Source organism: Rhopalosiphum maidis, chromosome 1 (genome assembly GCF_003676215.2).
Source record: "Rhopalosiphum maidis isolate BTI-1 chromosome 1, ASM367621v3, whole genome shotgun sequence".
Classification (NCBI taxonomy): Eukaryota; Metazoa; Arthropoda; class Insecta; order Hemiptera; family Aphididae; genus Rhopalosiphum; species Rhopalosiphum maidis.
The window spans coordinates 69,809,511-69,823,214 of record NC_040877.1 but is presented as its reverse complement, the minus strand read 5'-3'; the positions used below and the strand labels follow the sequence as shown (position 1 = coordinate 69,823,214).

At 27.5% G+C, this 13,704-nt stretch overlaps 3 protein-coding genes across 7 annotated transcripts; 2 read left to right on the top strand and 1 right to left on the bottom strand.

Moving 5' to 3' along the window:
• Positions 1-4: 4 nt before the first annotated feature.
• On the top strand, positions 5-5,699 carry LOC113550214 (longitudinals lacking protein, isoforms H/M/V-like). 2 transcript variants are annotated; one of them, XM_026951924.1, is made up of 8 exons: positions 5-149; positions 416-595; positions 2,630-2,770; positions 2,834-3,040; positions 3,113-3,218; positions 4,633-4,910; positions 5,010-5,198; positions 5,451-5,699. In XM_026951924.1, exons 2-8 carry the CDS (start codon positions 425-427, stop codon positions 5,544-5,546), a joined length of 1,188 nt encoding a protein of 395 aa, XP_026807725.1. In that variant the 5' UTR covers positions 5-149; positions 416-424; the 3' UTR covers positions 5,547-5,699. The 2 variants fall into 2 exon arrangements, with proteins under 2 accessions (XP_026807725.1, XP_026807726.1); XM_026951925.1 differs by lacking the exons at positions 5-149; positions 416-595 and adding an exon at positions 622-957.
• Positions 5,700-6,797: 1,098 nt separating this feature from the next.
• On the bottom strand, positions 6,798-8,523 carry LOC113549827 (40S ribosomal protein S5). Of its 3 annotated transcripts, none has more exons than XM_026951298.1 (4): positions 8,367-8,523; positions 7,595-7,742; positions 7,021-7,458; positions 6,798-6,952 (listed from the first exon to the last, which is right to left on the bottom strand). In XM_026951298.1, the coding sequence occupies exons 2-4, from the start codon at positions 7,733-7,735 to the stop codon at positions 6,884-6,886; spliced, it is 648 nt and encodes a 215-aa protein (XP_026807099.1). In that variant the 5' UTR covers positions 7,736-7,742; positions 8,367-8,523; the 3' UTR covers positions 6,798-6,883. The 3 variants fall into 3 exon arrangements, with proteins under 3 accessions (XP_026807099.1, XP_026807101.1, XP_026807102.1); XM_026951300.1 differs by having other exon boundaries at positions 6,825-6,952; positions 7,595-7,759; positions 8,367-8,493; XM_026951301.1 differs by lacking the exon at positions 8,367-8,523 and adding an exon at positions 8,103-8,240 and having other exon boundaries at positions 6,825-6,952.
• Positions 8,524-8,653: 130 nt separating this feature from the next.
• On the top strand, positions 8,654-11,914 carry LOC113549826 (PIN2/TERF1-interacting telomerase inhibitor 1). Of its 2 annotated transcripts, XM_026951297.1 has the most exons (5): positions 8,654-8,812; positions 8,875-8,958; positions 9,106-9,228; positions 9,975-10,155; positions 10,891-11,914. In XM_026951297.1, the coding sequence occupies exons 2-5, from the start codon at positions 8,877-8,879 to the stop codon at positions 11,816-11,818; spliced, it is 1,314 nt and encodes a 437-aa protein (XP_026807098.1). In that variant the 5' UTR covers positions 8,654-8,812; positions 8,875-8,876; the 3' UTR covers positions 11,819-11,914. The 2 variants fall into 2 exon arrangements, with proteins under 2 accessions (XP_026807098.1, XP_026807097.1); XM_026951296.1 differs by having other exon boundaries at positions 8,672-8,958.
• Positions 11,915-13,704: the final 1,790 nt, after the last annotated feature.

The window sequence follows — 13,704 nt, the reverse complement described above, 5'->3', positions numbered from 1 at the left end:
TCCGTTCCGAGTCTTCCTCACCACGCCGAACCCAAACGACGACTACCTGAGACTTGATAGTCGATTTACACGTACCTATTGGCCGGTGCGGTCGTTTAAACGTTTTCGTTTTTGAAATTGTGACGCACAAGTGCTCCTAAAGCCCTAAGGTGAGTGCGAGTAAAGATTGCATATATTATTATACTATGATACAGCTCGTTGTCGCTCGCAAACTCGGCGTTTCGTTGCCACACGCTAAGATGTTATTCATGTATATCAAGGATCATAAACATGAAATTCCCGTTGTACCTGACTACAGTAGTCCCCCACTAGTGTTTAACATAGACTACCATATATCATACTGCATGTTGATTATCGCGTGCGTTTGTTTTGTTTGTTTGGCGGTCGATCCGTTTGGCGTCCGGCGGATCTGCAGGTTCAAATAATGGCTGATCAGAGGTTCTGTTTACGGTGGAACAACCACCAGCCAAACCTGGTGAACGTCATGACGGGCCTGTTGAACAGTGAGATGTTCGTGGACGCCACTATCGCTGCCGAGGGCCGGAAAATACAAGTGCACAAAGTCGTGTTATCTGCGTGCAGCAGCTATTTTCAAGTAAGACCCAAAACCCTCAAATTCAGTTCTTAACCATCGGTAGTGGGTGATTTTTATTAAGTTATTTCATCTTCTCACTAATGATTACATCTAAACCAGTGACTGGTTGTTGTCGTTTCTGGTGCTCTGTTGTCGATCACCAGTTTTTAGATTTAATGTGAATATGTGTTATTGATGACCGACGTTTCTGTCGTGTTGGGTGGCCCGCGTGTATCGTCTTCTATGCTAAATGAACGCGTTTGTTAATAATATATACATTATTGGTACTTCTTCAGGTCAAACGAACCAATACTATATTATACGAGTGTTTGGTATTTACTACTGTGCAGTTCAATCACTATAATAGTTGAATTAAATCGTTGGTAAATAACATAATTTATTATTATTCTAAATAGATAGTAACAAAAATATATAAGAATCTCTACTAATGATTAATTAATTAATGACGCACTGCAGTGAGATAAACGGTCAAGCATATTTTTAAGCTTTCATACTGCAATTAATCTTTGATACAATAATATCACTATTATTACTATGCATTAGTAACTGCTACATTAGCAGATATGCTTATAAAAGTGTCTTGGTATTTATCTAGTTAAAATATGATTTAATAATTATAGGTATTATGAATTATTTTTATTATTGATCATATTTAGTTTGATAATTAAAGATATGTGTTAATATATTATTATCTAGTACCTACAAACAAAACAAATAAAACATATCTTTTAAAGATAAATTTTTGAAGTAAAAAGCATAACTGATAAGAAATTCTATTGAATTTATATTCAATATACTATATCATAACATATTTGTTTCTTGATATTATTTTTTTTCAATGATAACTAATTTTTATTACTATTAGATAGTTTATTAAGATTATCTAAATATTTATTTATCTATATTATTAGTCGTTACGTATTTATTATTAATTATGGAATCTCTTGTAGATAGCCGATTGACATTTTTTATCTTTGTTCAATATGTTATACTAAAATACCTTGTATTGTAACTGCTTGTCATTTTTCTAATTTTGTAGTAAAATTACTCTTAGGTGAATCTGGGGGAAGCACATAGAGTTTTTGGTAAAAATATTAAAGAAACTATTTATATTAACTTAGTGTAAATAGGGAATCCATATTAAAATTAACAGAAATTATATATTTTATATCTGATTAAATTAGTACTAATTTATTTTTTCATTTTTTTTTACAGTTTTAAATACTTGCATGTATTAATATATACTATTCTTATTAAAAAAATTAATTTAATTTTTTTCTAATATTTTAAATTTGTTTTTATTTGACTATCAATGTCAGTTCTTTTATTTTGTACCTATATCAAAATTGTAAAAATAAAAAAATAATTATTTAAATAGGTACATTTTTATTGTAATAAAATCTGTTTCTTAGTATGTTTAAAAAAAAAAGTTTCATATAAGTAAATATTAGAAAGATATATGTAAGGTAATAGATTGACACTTGATAAATATTGTAAAAAGTTATGCTTTTTTTAATTTGAGCACTTTGTCTACAAAAAGAAAAATCCTAAGTATTTTGCTATTATAAGTATGAAAATTTTAAGGAGGTTTAAAATTATGACTTTCTGCTAAAACCACCTAAAAACATACTGACCGGTCTAATTAAATAATAAAGATTCCTAAACAACAGATTGAGATCCTAGTCTTCTCATATTCTTTATATCCTTCTGACAACTTATAACAAAGTTGAACTTATACTTAAATATCAAAATATAAAAGTTTACAAATATTTAACAGTGATTTATTTTTTTGGATAAATAAAATATTAATAAAGTTGTTTGTGGGATCTAAAAAATAGATTAAAACAGTTTTCGATATTAAAATTGCATAATTTGGATCAATTGGTTTAGTGAAATAAAAATTGTTGAATTTATCCTAAATATTACCTATATAAAACTTTGTCTTTCATTTCAAACATAAGCTATCAGTATCTGAACTTGTTTTAAAAATAATTTTATTGTATCTTTAAATTAAATGTGTATTTATTGTTGTAGATGCTTTTCAATGAAACACCTTGTCAACATCCAATAATAATCATCAAAGATATGTCATATAATCATTTGAAAACATTAATAGAGTTTATGTACTATGGTGAAGTTAACATTTCTCAAGATCAACTCCCAATTATTTTAAAAGTAAATTTTATTTTGTTCTATTCTATTACATTAATTGAAATATTAATCATTAATATGTTTAAGGCAGCGGAAAGCTTACAAATAAAAGGGTTGACTGAGAAAACTATGTTTCCCTTTGCTACAACTCGGCATGCAGAAACTGAATATAGTTTATTGTCACCTTCAGCAAAACGAAAAAAAATGCATCTCATGAAAACATCCAGTGATAAATCTGAACACAATAGCTCTATTGAAGATATTTCAGTGACCGAACAAGATAATATGTCAACTGTACGAATTTATTAATACATAAATTAATGAAATTTACAAACATATATTCATATATATATTTTTTTTTTATAGAGATCTCAACCTACATCACAAGGACAAGAAACATCAAAACCTATTAGTGTAAGCAAACAATCATCTACAGATAACCATACAACAATTGTTCATCACAAACCTGAAGGTATGGTTAATCATAATACATAACAATACTTTTGTAGTTTAGTACTTATTTACTGTTTATTGATTAGTTTAAGTTTAATACGCAATTTATTTTTGTAAGTTTTGATTCTGTTTTGTATTTAGTTCAACATTTTAATGAAAGCATTATTTATATCTTTAAAATTAATGTACATAAAAAAGCATGTTCTTTTTCATTTATTATACAGTTTTGTAGGATAATGATTACTTTTGCTAAGTGAATCCAAAATATGAGTAACTATTTAGATGAGTGAATAGTTTCAAAAACGTTCAACCTGTAAATGCTCACTTTAAAGAGTTGCTTAATTGCATAATTTAATATGTCTTTAAATGTATTTCTTCTTGAAAATTTAATTTTTGTGTCTTCTTTTCTTTCCATTTTAAATATCTTATTTACCAGAAATTTTTATTACAAATTACAACATTTGCTAACAGGTTGGTCGTTTTTGGAGCAGCTCTCTGATTGCCCGCCTCACAGTGTCTACGCCATACCCAAAGCCAAGCAGTATCCAAACCAGAAAATAAAGTACGCAAAAAACGAGAACCTGGTATACGGGAGAGTGATCGTTTTAAAGAAGCTCTTGAAGCTGTACGTGTGGGCCGTATGGGATTTTGTCGTGCAGCACAAGAGTATGGGATAAATAACCGTACGTTATGGCTCGAGTACAAAAAAAAAGGTTATCCTGTTCATCGAAAAGGTCAGTCTTCCTCGTCTATTCCAGTACCCTCGCCAGCATCATCAATCAATGGTCAATCATCCGAACAAGTGTATCAAGCGCCACTATATGAACCTTCAACATCTCAAACTTCGGCAGTTGATCATCCTGCTTATGTTTCACAAATGTATTCTCAGCCTCTGACAGTGATTAACCCATGCTATTATTCTTCACCTGCACCTTCAATATTTTCAACAGACAACCATACTTAAACTATGGATTTATTTATTAACAAATCATATTTTTATTTTGTTTCCTTTTATTTTAGTTAATAATTTCACTTATGCTGGTTTGCACAAATAGTTTATAATATTAATAATTTAACGATTCATTAATATTTAATGACACATCCATCACAGTTCATTTTTTTTTACGTTTAAGGGATTGTTAAGTATTTAATGACTCGTTAATAAACCTCTTTGAAACAGATGATTGTGCAATCTGGTGTTAATCTTATATTATTTATTTGTATAGAAATTACGATTATAATATATTATTAGGTTTAATTTGATTTGTATAACAAAACTATTTTTAAATGTAATGTATATCGAAATATAACTATTGTATTTTGTATTTTTGTTGTGTTTATTTACCTTGCATTTAATAAACAATGATAATAATAATAAATTAAATTTTAAGTGCTGACAGCAAATATTAAAAATGGATATTTTAATTTTCCAGTTAATAAACGAATTAGGACTCTAGTACGTCAACCCCATATAAAAATCAATGATAGTGACATGAGTACAGATACATCAATGGTTAAAAACGAAACAAGTGATGAATCTGAACCTGTTATCCGGGTGCTCGAGAGGCAATGTTCGGAACCAAATCCATCATCAACCAACACACTAGCTGTTCCTAAACCAACCATAGTCAAACAAATTTCTCAGCCTTCTGAACCCAGTTCAACAGCTAGAGCCTTCTACAATGACGAACTTCCCACTAGTGTTTCCCAGGTAATCTATAAATTGTGTATTAATGTTATTTGTAATATGTATTAGCATAATTGTATGAATGCTATGACAGTTATTGGACAATATTAAACTGCATTATAGGTAAACACAAATGAATCTTATAATGGATCAACTCGATCTGACCATTGTCCATTGTTGCGTTCTGGACCAGCACTTGGATGCAGTTTCTGTTGGAATACAATAGACACCCGTGGAAGGTTCTTGAGACGTAAAACTAAATATCACTGCCCTGAATGCAATATAAACCTTTGTTTGGTTCCTTGTTTTCAGGTGATCATTTAATTAAATATGATGCAATCATCATCTACTAATTATTTAATTTTTGAATAAATCAAATATTTTATTGTTAAATTATACTTTTTGATTGTCATTACTCATTATTTACTTTTTAGTAAATATTAAGTAATATGTATATTTGTCTTTTCTCTAACGATTTCTTTGTATTATCTCACCATTGCTAAATTTTTTAATCCAACAAAATTCACTATTTGTAATTAAACATTTGTTTATTTTATCATTCAGGAATTTCACGAAAAACAAATTCAAACAAAATCTACTGATATTCCTACAACAGATCAGCCTCGAAATCAAAAGGTGACAGAAGACACAACAGTATAATTGTCTTCAGTGTTTTCAATTTGTTATAACTTAAAATATTTAACAAAGCGTTACCATTTGTTACTACTTAAGAAATTGTTCTGATTTTATTTTAGTCTAGAACAAAATTATACATAGTTATATATTATTATAAATATATATATTTATATTTTTTATGTGTTCAAGATTGTTATTTTTTCAAAGTTGAAAAATATACTGTCATTTGTGAAAATATGAAACATTTTATTTATAACGAACTCCTTTTTTACCTTATTAGACATTAAAAGCATGGTTTCATCAAAACAATATTAGCTAGTGCTCTGAATACTACCATTATATAGTTTTAATTTAATATATTAAATGTATAGTTGATATGACATTGTTACACGTCATACTATACATATTTAGTAACATTGTTCAAAATGTTGTAATCTATTTCTACCATAATCCACGAAAACAAGTTAAGAGATATTTTATTAATTTAGATGACAGAATTACATTATAGTTAATTGAAAATTGAAGTGCTGAATTATAAAATGAAGTAGATATTAAAATTAAGTATTTTATAATAAAATTATTGAGGTCTTTTATAATAAGGTGACAACCAAATTTTAACAATCTTATTGAAAGTGATTTAATGTTTGACACAATTAATTAATGAAATCTAAATTAAAATTAATAATCTCAATATGTGAACATTTTATTAACTTTGTGAAAAAATAAATAAAATAAAAAGTAGATGAAATGAGATGCACCTAAATGCTCTATCCAAAACTCTAATTTACAATACCTAATCCCTCTATAACTTTTGGAAAAGTATAGTTGTGCCCATGCAAATTGTGCACCCTAATTATTCAACATTTTATTCGAAATAAGACAATGTTCTGTTATTTAAGTATTACTACATCAATACTAAATCTTAAGAATGTAACTCTTCTAACTAATAGTTTTATATAAATTATTTATTATTAGGAGTATAAGACACAATATCTACTCATTTGTAGTATCTAAATTTTGTAGTAATGTATTTGCAATGCAAATAATGGTTTAGTATGTATAGAGTTCATAATTCAGCCAAGATTTGGTAATGTATTTAAGAATATTCAAAATCTAATTTTAAGACTGTACTAAGAAATTACTAATTTTTTTTTAAGTAACAAAATACTTACAACCACAAAAAATGCATCACAACATCCTAACCTAACCTAAGATATCTGATACAATTGTTTAGAGTAATGTTTAAGGATTTAAGGAAATGTATAATAAACAACATTTTTTAATAAAAAAATTAAAAACTTATTTTGTTTTAGTTCAAATATACAATGTATATTTAAAATAAATGAAATAATAGATGGAAATTAACGATTAGACTTGGCCACACGCTCGAGTTCATCTTTTTTCTTGATAGCATAAGAATTCGAAGATCCCTGTAAAAACAAAAATAATTAACCAATTGTTCAAACAATCAAATTCAATAAAGTAATTTATAACTAACCTTAGCAGCATTGATCAATTCGTCAGCTAAACATTCAGCAATCGTCTTGATATTTCTAAATGCAGCTTCTCGGGATCCCGTGCACAACAACCAAATGGCTTGGTTAACACGTCTCAATGGGGAAACGTCAACAGCTTGACGCCTGACTGTACCAGCTCTACCAATACGTGTGGAATCTTCTCTTGGTCCACTGTTAATGATGGCTTTAACAAGAACTTGTAACGGATTTTCACCAGATAACAGATAGATGATTTCAAAAGCGTGTTTAACAATGCGGACAGCCATCAGTTTCTTTCCATTGTTACGTCCGTGCATCATTAAAGAATTAGTTAAACGTTCAACGATAGGGCATTGAGCCTTACGGAAACGTTTAGCAGCATAACGACCAGCAGAGTGAGGAACATATTTGGCATACTTTTCTTTGACGGCAATGTAATCCTATAAAATTTAAATGTTCCAATTACTAATGTCTACTTAATAATAACTTTAATGTGAATCATATCTATACTAATAATAACAAATTACAATACATTAAATTGAAGTAGATAGGTAGTTAAATTAAATTTTATTATACTTGTAAAGACATATCAGAAACTTCAACATCATCACAACTCCATCTGCCGAATAACTTCACTTCTGGTAAATCAGCTGCAATTTGTACGGGGGCTGAATCTACATTTGATACGCCAACATCTCCCCAGTCTTCGTCAGCCATGATGATTCTAAAATTAAAAACAATCTAGAAAGTTAAAACTAAGTGACAAACTGTCAAAGTAACAAAATTATCTTGTTAATGAAAGTATGGGTAAATTAGGACGACAAAAATTAAATAAACGCTTTTATAAATAAAACGATTGTCAAAGATCATATATTTATCTCAGAGAAGATACTAAACACTCGATTAGTGTTTAGACTAAAAGTTGATCAAAAAAATAACTTCTGGAGCAGAAATCATAATAGAATATAAGTTCAATCACTCAGCTGGACATGGATAATTAACCGTAAACAAGATTATTAAATCAACTAATATCTTAAATCTAGGGGATGGGTACTAATTAGTAGTGAAAAATCAAACAAGTTACCTCCTAGAGACAGTTCAAAAATTGGTGAAACTTATTCGTAATTAACAAAGTACAAGATTTTAACTAAAGCAATAATAAGTAAGTTACGAAAAATTGGTAAGTTCGGATTCAACAGATTTATATTACAAGTCAAGTTTTGAGGTTAGCCATGTGTAATTATAGTAGAACTTTTTTCGTAGTTACCGATTCGATAGAAAATTTGGCAGACCGGCGGAGCCGACATCTATATTGTTTACTGAGACATATTTATAAAAAATTTCTTACTTGTGTTTTCCTTGCTGATCAAATTGAAAATTTTCCGAATCCGGAACGTCGAAACGCGGACGAGCTAAACAATAATTCCAAACGAAAGAGAGCGGTCGGGAAGACGGCGACGAAACACGGCGACGAGGCGATATCGCGATGACGCCGTATTGGCAACACTGTGAATGGATACATCATGTTCGCAGTATCGCCAATAGATCAGCAATAACCAAAGATAATTTAGATAGTTGTAGTGCTTTACATGCTGCATCGAGATAAAGAATAAATATAACAGATAACAGATTAAATATTCTTTATCATGATTATCGATATCTCGTATTCTCGTGTGCCGTGCGGTCGTGCTCAATGCACTTCGTAATTTGTGAATTTGATTCATGAATTGATGTTTGTCATATCTTAGGAGTTAGGACATAGTTCGTGGGGTATTGTGCATAACAGAAATTTGGGTAATACACCCTGGTTTCTTAGAAAAAATAAATATAATTATATAATAGTTTTCTTTCGTTAGTCATGTCTTTAGCAGAACCCAGAAAACGACGAAAGAACGCTATACAAAGTATTAATTTGTCGGCCCCAAATCACTGGACAAATGGTAACTGTTGTTAAACGCTTTTCTTTTTAAATGCGATTATTACAAACCTTATTTGATATTACATTTTCCCGTTGCTTTTATTCTAAGATTTTATGAACCCCCGCATTTTTATTACCTACATAATTCGATTTGTGTTTTTTTAATCAGATGATTCAAAGTTTGGACAGCGGATGCTTGAAAAATTTGGTTGGTCTAAAGGATCTGGTCTTGGAAAAAATAAGCAAGGAATATCAGAAAACATAAGAGTTGAACACAAAGTGCACCCTACAGGTAATTCATTAAAGTACTCGCTTATATAGAACCTCTCCACCTAAATTATGTCTGGTAACTCCAAAAGTCACCTAAAAAATAACTGGTGTCTTGGCTTGTTACAAGATAACAAAAAAATAGAAAATACATAACCGCATAAATTCCAGGTCAGTGTCATTAATGAATGACTTCACTCAAATAATGCATGAATAAATTTTCTTCTATCATCACATACTCTTAATTCACCAAAAATTCTAGATTGTGTTTACCATTATGAAAAATAAAAAAATATTTTTTATGTACACTAATGACCTTTTTTTTAAGTGTACTAGTGTATATCGTTCAAGTTTTAATTGTACGAATCCTTTCCCTTAAAAAAAAAAATGTTTTGTGTATGTCACTACATAATAATATTATGCCTATTGTGCATGAAGGTACAGATTGTATGTTTTCTAAACAATAATTTTAATTAAGTCCTAATTTAACATATTCTACTAAATAATAAATTATTTCATTACTTGATTGAAATTACCAGTCTATAATATAGTATAATACGTAAAAAGTAGTAGTAATAGGTATTTCTGTTTTTTTAAAAATATGGTAAACATAGGGTATACTTAATATTAATTAATTTATTATATTATACTAGCAAATTTCAAAAATATTTCACTAAATTTAAAAATTTAGTGTATTAGAGAATATAATTTTCTATTTTTTCAGTTATATGTATATGTAAAATATTTTTACTGATGACTGTATTTTTATAGGACTAGGATTTATAGCAAATAATGCAGACGATTGGTTCAAAGCAGGTGAAGATTATTCACGCTTATTATCACAGTTAACAGAAAAGTTTGACCAATACCAAGCACTATCAGAATTAAATAATGATACTACTTCTAAAAAATCACTTGTTGAAAATTCATTAAATTCAAGATCAAGAGTTCAGTAAGTATTGAAACAAAAAATTAAAAATAGTTTAATTACAATATTTCTTATAATTATGATCAGACTTATCTGATTGTTGCGCCATTTGATACAGAATTTTTTTCTGAATATTTTTATATTAATAGTAAGTTTTTGAAAAATCTGAACTTGTCTGGTTGTTGTACTGGTATCTTAAATTGTCCTGCATATTTTGAACTTAATGTGCTCAAATATAAGTTATATTTTAGTAATACTTAACTTAGCTTATTTAAATTCAGACATAATATTGCCAAGGTAACTCATCCACATTCACATAACATACATTCTAAAGAAAACATTAATATATCCGCCAAATATTTTAAAGAATGTTGTATATTGGTTGCTATTTAAATATGTAGATTACTTAAAATTAATATTCATGAAATCATGATTTTTTTTAAATTTAAATATTAATATTTATTTAAGCTATTTCTAAAAATACTAAACTTTTCAAAGATTTACTTATTGTAAACTGTAATTATATAATTGATTCTTAAGGAATGCTTTTTTTATTTCATTTTATAATGTATACTTATAAAACTTTACTACTATGTGTAAAAACTTTGACTGTAATGAACTCAAACTTTTCTTTCCCATTATAAACATTTTTGTTTATAGGGGAGTTTGTATTTATTTATTCTAATTAAAAATAAGTTTTATATGCATATTGATATTTTTGCATGAAATATATTATTAATTTATTGATTATGTTTTCAGTTACCACAAATTTACCAAGGGAAAAGATTTAACACAATATAAAAAAGAAGAATTGGCATGCATATTAGGAAAAGGTGTTAAAGATGATGATGAAAGTTTAAATGGTTTAAATATGAAAGAATATTTTGAATCCAAAAAAGAACGTAAAAAATTACAAATAGATAAACATGATACATCATCAAGTAATGAAGATAATAATACTATGGAAGAAGCAATTTCTATCAAAGACAAAGTGGAAACTCAAACTGAAGAACAAGAAGTAAATACCATGCTACCAAAAAAAAATAAACGCAGAGCCAAACAGCTTAAAGATACTGAGCTTGTACCTCTGAATGCAGATGAAATTCGGTTAAAAAAAAAGAAAAAGAAAGAGAAAGAACTCATCAGTGAAAAAAATGATGACATTGAAGTGTCAAAAAAAAAAACCAAGAAAAATAAATTAACTATCAATGAGAATTTAGATGAAATATTAAAAGAAGATGACAACAAAATATTAGTAAAAAATGATGTTGATAAACAAGACTCGGAATTGGTTTTGACGCATAAATATCAAAATTTAGTTGATCTCTTAATAGAGAACAGTTCTGCTGGTACTAAATTTTGTAAAGATTCACCAAATCCTTTGTTCCAAAAAAAAATGAAAAAGTTTGCTGATAGTGTTGCACATCAATGCTCAACCACAGTTGGTTCTACTGAAATAAAATCTTCAAAAAAAGAAACGACTCTTCATCCAATAACTTTGAATCCAGATGCTGAAAATTTTATTAAAGATTTTGAAGAACAGAAATCCAAAACTCTTGAGATTATAGCTAAACGTCAACAATTGGCAAAATATGTAAATGAAAAATCTATGTTTATTGCTAATCACGGGGATGTGTTATTCTTTGGTAGTAATATAAATGATATCAAAGGCTATGGTGAATGGTAAATTAAATTTTATAATAAATAACAATATTCTTCAATATGTATTCTGTTAATTATTTCAGAAGTTATTACAAATAAAAGTATAATAATGAATGCTATACATTTTTCTATTTTATATCTTATAAGTTATAAGTAATAGTTAGAACTTATCTAATACAATTTGTTATGATGTATGTATGTAAATTATAAGATGAAGACGTTATTTTGGAGTGTGGCATCTTTTTAAAAAATTTAAATAACTCAAGATATAATGTAATATTGGATATTGAAGTTTTAATTAGCATAATTATGAAAACTTCCTATAAGTATGATATTCTCATAACTGTAGACAAACATTTTAAGAAAATGTTATTTATAAAAAAAAATGTAATGCTATTTAATTTTCCAATTGTAGAGTAACTAACATAATATGTAATTCAATATCACTATTGAGTTATTGATGTTAGACAAATAGAAAAATTAGACATTACATAGGTATTATTTTATTGTATTGTATTAATTCCAATTGTAATATAAAGGCTTTGAATTTCCTTTTTGATCTCTAAATTGTATTAATACTAATACATATGTAGCTAAAACAGAACAGACCTATAAAAAAATATAAATATTTTTATTAAATACATGCAAATGTAACTTATGCTGAGTTATTGATGACAATTACGTTTAATATGTAATTTATTAATATTCATTTAACTTACACATCTTATGAGACTCATATTGAATATAATAAAATCTCCAATTGACGCATACACATTTCTAGCATTTGCTCGGACATAAAAAATTTTTACCTAAATAAATAAAAATGTATAGTTTTAAAACTGTTTTATAAACGGGTAATTAGTAGGTACCTATATAGGCACAGAATAAAGTAGATAAAAAAAACTAACCGCTTTTCTAATTTCCATGTTATTGTTATATCTATTGCGAAGCTTTAATTTTTCTAGACTTGCAAATATTCTTTTAGACTAAAAAACAAATAATAACAATTATTTCACTTTTTTGATATTCAGTTTTAAATTGTTAAATTATAAATTATAATTTATTCTTCAAATTATCAATTCAAATTTATAATTTTAGTTTTGCTGAAACCTGAAAACACATTTAGTGAAATTTTTGGCGAATCATAGGTGTTTGAGTTTATTGAATAATTTTAATAGGTAACAATTATGCTTTTAGAAAATTATAATATTTTAATATGAACATATAACTTTATATACTCTCTATATTATTATGCTAATGCATTCTACATATTTAGTACATGTATATTATTTGTATCTTCTTATCTTGCTTATGTACATAAATTGTCGAGCAGTAATAGTTTTGAACTAATGGCTAATAAAAAAAAATATGAAGATATTAAAAAACATACTAAAAAATGATTTCGCTCCAAATCTCAGTCGTGTTAGTGTTAAAGTAATGAAGAATATATTTTGGACTAATTTAAAAAAAGTTAGTAAGTTATATTTAACTGATTAAAAATATGTATGATTTGAGTTCAAACAGGACTGTCAATAGAAACATTACATGATTATATTGCTAAAGGTAGGTTAAAAATATTGTTTTTTTATCGTTAATTATTACGTTAAACTAATTAAAAAATTATAAGTAAGATTAGGTTATTATATTATTTATGGATTGATAGAAATTTGTATGATAGTGTTGATATAATCAAAACTTGTTATTTTTTACGTCATTAATATTATTTTTTATAAATTCAATTCTGAATTCAAGGACGCAAATAATCGGGACCAGTGTTGGATCCAGGATTTAATTTTTTTTTTTGGGGGGGATAGTCCAAAACGCAAATCTTAAATTTTTTCAGTAATCATAGATTTGTTATATATACAAATATACAATAATTTTAAATGTGTATTTAACTTATGCTAATGG

What these genes read in the sequence shown, in the direction of transcription:
- LOC113550214 (XM_026951924.1), top strand. Translation starts at nt 425, where the DNA reads ATGGCTGATCAGAGGTTCTGTTTACGGTGGAACAACCACCAGCCAAAC. An exon ending in TGTTCATCACAAACCTGAAG is followed by an intron (nt 3,219 to 4,632) that starts GTATGGTTAATC and finishes TTAATTTTCCAG; the next exon opens with TTAATAAACGAATTAGGACT. An exon ending in GTTTGGTTCCTTGTTTTCAG is followed by an intron (nt 5,199 to 5,450) that starts GTGATCATTTAA and finishes TTTATCATTCAG; the next exon opens with GAATTTCACGAAAAACAAAT.
- LOC113549827 (XM_026951298.1), bottom strand. Translation starts at nt 7,735, where the DNA reads ATGGCTGACGAAGACTGGGGAGATGTTGGCGTATCAAATGTAGATTCA. An exon ending in TTTCTGATATGTCTTTACAA is followed by an intron (nt 7,459 to 7,594) that starts GTATAATAAAAT and finishes TAAATTTTATAG; the next exon opens with GATTACATTGCCGTCAAAGA. An exon ending in AATTGATCAATGCTGCTAAG is followed by an intron (nt 6,953 to 7,020) that starts GTTAGTTATAAA and finishes TTGTTTTTACAG; the next exon opens with GGATCTTCGAATTCTTATGC.
- LOC113549826 (XM_026951297.1), top strand. Translation starts at nt 8,877, where the DNA reads ATGTCTTTAGCAGAACCCAGAAAACGACGAAAGAACGCTATACAAAGT. An exon ending in CCCAAATCACTGGACAAATG is followed by an intron (nt 8,959 to 9,105) that starts GTAACTGTTGTT and finishes TTTTTTAATCAG; the next exon opens with ATGATTCAAAGTTTGGACAG. An exon ending in AATTCAAGATCAAGAGTTCA is followed by an intron (nt 10,156 to 10,890) that starts GTAAGTATTGAA and finishes TTATGTTTTCAG; the next exon opens with TTACCACAAATTTACCAAGG.